The sequence below is a fragment of the Sapajus apella genome, unplaced genomic scaffold, assembly GCF_009761245.1.
Source record: "Sapajus apella isolate SASKATOON/1434 unplaced genomic scaffold, GSC_monkey_1.0 scaffold12, whole genome shotgun sequence".
Lineage (NCBI taxonomy): Eukaryota > Metazoa > Chordata > Mammalia > Primates > Cebidae > Sapajus > Sapajus apella.
In genome coordinates this window covers 3905906-3911013 of record NW_022436952.1, presented here as the reverse complement: position 1 = coordinate 3911013, position 5108 = coordinate 3905906, and the positions used below count along the sequence as shown (strand labels likewise).

General features: G+C 46.8%; 1 protein-coding gene across 2 annotated transcripts in view; it reads left to right on the top strand.

The window, feature by feature from the left end:
* The first annotated feature begins 1099 nt into the window (after positions 1-1099).
* Positions 1100-5108, top strand: part of CASC3 (CASC3 exon junction complex subunit) — a 33890-nt gene continuing 29881 nt past the window's right edge. The window contains exons 1-3 of one of the 2 annotated variants that reach the window (XM_032279768.1): positions 1100-1462; positions 1896-1923; positions 2326-2363. In XM_032279768.1, the coding sequence (XP_032135659.1) occupies positions 1232-1462; positions 1896-1923; positions 2326-2363 (297 nt within the window). In that variant the 5' untranslated portion in view covers positions 1100-1231. The remainder of the gene's footprint in view (positions 1463-1895; positions 1924-2325; positions 2364-5108) is intronic. The other variant, XM_032279769.1, reaches the window with a different exon arrangement.

Genomic DNA, 5108 nt, shown 5'->3' with positions numbered 1-5108 from the left:
GTGGCCTTTGTTTGATACATATATTATTAAGGTGCACTCCTGTAGGTGCACTAAAAGCTCTTTATAAGGATATACAAATGCACTTTGTATATCCTTATAATGGTCCAAAGAAAATACACTGATTCTTTTCGTTGGTGACAAATTCCTTGCAAAATGAAAGCACTGCCATAAACCTTAAGAAGAAAATGTCAGGATTTTGAATCAACATCGGTTCCTACTGACCATTTCTTTTTAAATAGGTTCTAAAATTCTGATAAGGGTCAAGAGCAGTAGTTCATGCCTGTAATCAATCCCAGCACTTTGGGAGGCTGAGACGAGAGGATCGCTTGAGCCCAGCCAAGAGCTCGAGACCAGCCTGGGCAAGAGCGAGACCCCTAATGCTCCAAAACATAGAAAAATTAGCCGAGTGTGGTAGAGTGTGCCTGTAGTCCCAGCTACTGAGGCAGCTGAGGCAGGGAGATCACCTGAACCTGGGAGGTCAGGGCTGCAGTGAGCCGTGATCGCGCCACTGCACTCCACCCTGTGCAACAGAGTGAGATCCTGTCTCAAAAAACAAAACAAAACCGATAATTCTGGCATCTTACCAGCCTGCACTTTGGGAGAGGTGATGGCTGAGGTGGGAAGAAACGTGAAGAGGGAAGAGGAAATGAGGACACAGAGAAATTGCTGCAACAATAAGTCCTCTGGCTTCACTGCAGACAACTGGTTTCTCCTTCGCCCGTTACCTTAAACTGGTCTGGTGTAGCAAATCTGACGCAGCACTACGGCTTTTCAGATTTACCTTGATTCGTGATTTTACCAAGCAAAGGAATGCAGTAAATTGACCTGCTTCAAACGTAGATAGATGTGAGAAATGGAAACAGAAAACCATGAAACAACCCTAGTGTCGCAGTGAAGCTGTGACAGGTTGGCAACGCCTTACACTCGGGAAGCCCAAGATGGCCGGGCCAAGGACCCGGGAGGCTGCTGAAGTCCAACTTCCCTCGCCCTAGGCCTGCCCAAGGGAAGTCAGGATTCGCGCCACGCCCACTTACATCACCTACAGAAGTAATCCGGTTCGGCCGCAAACGTGCCGCAGGCCGTAGGCCCCGCCCCCTTCCCCGCCCCCCCACAGGAGGGTGGCCGAGCGCCGCACGCGTAGCACGCCGGGACTAGCTCTCGAGCCTCCCAGCAACCTCTGCGACGGGCGCGGTGCGTAAGTCGCTCGCCGGCAGTGGCCGTTCTCCGTAAGATGGCGGACCGGCGGCGGCAACGCGCTTCGCAAGACACAGAGGACGAGGAATCTGGTGCTTCGGGCTCAGACAGCGGCGGCTCCCAGTTACGGGGCGGCGGTAGCTGCAGCGGTAGCGCCGGAGGCGGTGGCAGCGGCTCTCTGTCTTCACAGCGCGGAGGCCGAATCGGGGCCCTTCATCTGCGGCGGTTGGAAAGCGGGGGCGCCAAGAGCGCTGAGGAGTCGGAGTGTGTGAGTGCGCGCCGGCGGGGTGAGGTGGGGGCCGGGCGGTGAGCTGGCCAAGGGGAGCGGGGTGTAGGTGATGTTGGTGTCTGGGAGTTGATAGTAGATAGTGGGACTTTTTTTTTTTTTTTTTTTTTTAAAGAGAAAAGGACTTATCCCAATGAGAGTTTGCATCCGGAGTTCCAAGGGAAGAAGAAGGGTTGGAGGTTTCTGGGAGGATGGCAGTGCCGGTGGGGATGGAAAGCGGATGTTTATTCAGAAATCGGGGCTGGAGGGAAGGAGACCGGACTTGCCTCGGATGCTACTTGTGAAAGATTTATTATTTCTGTCTCCCTATTCAACCATTTTGTGTTGAGTCTTCAGCTCTTCACCCACATTTCTTTATTGGGCTTCCCACCTATGGAAATCACAGAACTAACCCACGTCTTCTACTTTCCTTCAGGAGAGTGAAGATGGCATTGAAGGTGATGGTGAGTAGCATCTTTTACCCCATTATGACAAGAATTTTATTTTTTAATTTTTAATTTTTTTATTTTTAAAATCTTGTCTTTCCTTTCAGTGTTATCCAAAAGAGTTTTTGTTGTTGTTTTAACATAAGCTCAGGTCACTTATTTTCAGCAGTCTACATTCTCACACACTGTCACGGATTTAGGGCCACAGAGTGGCTTTTTGTAGCATATTGGTTAAGAGCATAGGTTTTAGCAGTATGGCCTTGAGCAAGTTACTCTCTGAGCCTGTTGTAAGTGGGGAACTATACTTTTATCCACCTTATAGATTGATGTCAATTAAATGAGACTCTTAGTCTGACCTGTTATAAGCCAAAAAAATGTTTCTGGGTTTCTTTTTTTCCACATATTTCTGTTTTATTTCAGCTGTTCTCTCGGATTATGAAAGTGCAGAAGACTCGGAAGTGAGTATGATAGATTCTTTTCCCTGTGGTATAGATCAGAAATGCTTTTTAAAAATGTGTACAGACTTTTGTTGCAAACGTACCATCACCTCCTTGTTTATCCTTCTGTGCATTCTTCATTTATGCTTCTGAAAAACTGTTAACAGAAGGTCTTGTTCAGTTAGTTAAGAGCTAGGGAAAACGTAGGGTGTGCTGTTTCAAGCCACAGGTGTTACACTGTTAGTTGGTTTCTCTTCCCGTCTGTAGAATATGAGGTTCTAAATAAGAGAATGAAAACATCCTGAAGCCCTCTGATGTTTTCATTCTCTTGAATGAAAGATGTTTGACAGTTCGTTTTATGCAGCATAGGTTGAGAAGCCAGTCAGTTGGATATTTTTTTCAAATCTATCTGAAGACTTTGAAAGGGCAGGATTTTGAACGTTTTGTGCCAAGAGCATCCATCGTTTTATAGATGGGGATTTCTTTGTCTTTAGGAGGAAGTTTCCTGAAAACAGGCTTTTGTGAGCTTACTTGTTTTGATTGGATAAATTACTAGAGATGCCATCAGAATAGATGCTTGTTTCTTGGATTGTTGAGTAGAGTCCTGAGTTCTGATAATGGGGTTATATACAGGGGGAATTGGTGGATTAAAGATTTCATCTAAAAATTTTTAGAACTGGCCGGGTGCGGTGGCTCACGCCTGTAATCCCAGCACTTTGGGAGGCCGAGGCGGGTGGATCACGAGGTCAAGAGATCGAGACCATCCTGGTCAACATGGTGAAACCCCGTCTCTACTAAAAAAAAAAATAAAAAAAAAAAAAAAAAAATTTTTAGAACTGTTGCTACATTTTAGACTCTGTTAAGCCCTTGAGGATGGAATGGTAAACACTATAACAAAATTCCTATCTTTAGAGATATTACAACTTAATAAGGAAGTCAGACAGACATGCAAGCAATTGTACCATTTGCTAATAGGGGATAGCCCTGGGTTAGGGCTAAGTAGTGTGCTACAGCTGGGCACTGAATCCATCTTAGGCAGCCAGGAAAGATTACAAGTTCAGGAGATTGAGACCATCCTGGCCAACATGGTGAAACCCCATCTCTACAAAATGCAAAAAAAAAATTAGCTGTGTGTGGTGACACATGCCTGTAGTCCCAGCTACTCAGGAGGCTGAGATAGGAGAATTGCATGAACCCAGGAGGTAGAGATTGCAGTGAACTGAGATCGTCCCACTGCACCACAGCCTGGGTGACAGTGTGAGACTCCATCTCAAAAAAAAAAAAAAAGAGTTGGCTAGTTAAACTGTGTTCTGGGCAGAGGAAACAACAATCAAGAAAGCCCATAGTGGCCAGACACAGTGGCTCACGCGTATAATCCCAGCACTTTGGGAAGCTGAGGCAGGTGAATCACTTGAGGCCAGGAGTTTGAGGCCAGCCCAGCCCTGCATAAATATATATACCTCCTATGTACCCACAAAAATTAAGTATTTTCATTTTCTTTTTTTTTATTGAGATGGAGTCTTGTTCTGTCACCCGAGCTGGAGTGCAGTGGCGCTATCTCAGCTCACTGCAACCCCTGCCTCCCAGGTTCAAGCGATTCTCCTGCCTTGGTCTCCCAAGTAACTGCAACTATAGGTGTGCACCACTGCACCTGGCCTATTTTTGTATTAGAGGTGGGGTTTCACCATGTTGGCCAGGCTGGTCTTGAACTCCTAACCTCATGATCCACCCGCTGCAGCCTCCCAAGGTCCTGGGATCATAGGCGTGAGCCACTGTGCGCCAAATTTTTTTAAAAAGAATAAGCCCAGCCAGAGAAGATAGCATTTGGGAACTTGGGAGTAGTTAGCTGTGACTGGAACATTGTTGGGACAGGATATGTATTAGAAATAAAGACAAATTGGTGAGCAGGGGCTACCAATTGGTCCGGTGGAAGGATTGCTTGAGCTGGGGATGTAGAGGTTGCGGTGAATCAAGACTGCACCACTGCACTCCAGCCCAGGCAACAGAGCAAGACCTTGTCTCAAAACAAACAAAAAGTGATGTGATTTGATTTAAATTTTATTTTAAAATTTTTATTTTCCCTTTTTTTTTTTTTTGAGATGGGGTCTTGCTCTTATTAGATGCCCAGGCTGGAGTGCAGTGGTGCAATCTTGGCTCACTGCAGGCTCTACCTCCTAGGTTCAAGCGATTCTCCTGCCTTAGGCTCCGAGGTAGCCAGGTAGCTGGGACTACAGGAGCCCGCCATCACTTCCAGCTAAGTTTTTTGGAAAAAAAAAAAAAATTTTTTTTTTTTTGAGACGGAGTCTTGCTCTTGTCACCCAGGCTGGAGTACAATGGCGCAGTCTCAGCTCACTGCAACCTCCTCCTCCCAGGTTCAAGTGATTCTCCTGCCTCAGCCTCCTGAGTAGCTGGCATTATAGACGCCCACCAGCACGCCCGGCTAATATTTGTATTTGTAGGCCGGGCGCGGTGGCTCAAGCCTGTAATCCCAGCACTTTGGGAGGCCGAGGCGGGTGGATCACGAGGTCAAGATATCGAGACCATCCTGGTCAACATGGTGAAACCCCGTCTCTACTAAAAATACAAAAAATTAGCTGGGCATGGTGGCACGTGCCTGTAATCCTAGCTACTCAGGAGGCTGAGGCAGGAGAATTGCCTGAACCCAGGAGGCGGAGGTTGCGGTGAGCCGAGATCGCGCCATTGCACTCCAGCCTGGGTAACAAGAGCGAAACTCCGTCCCAAAAAAAAAAAAAAAAAAAAAAAAAA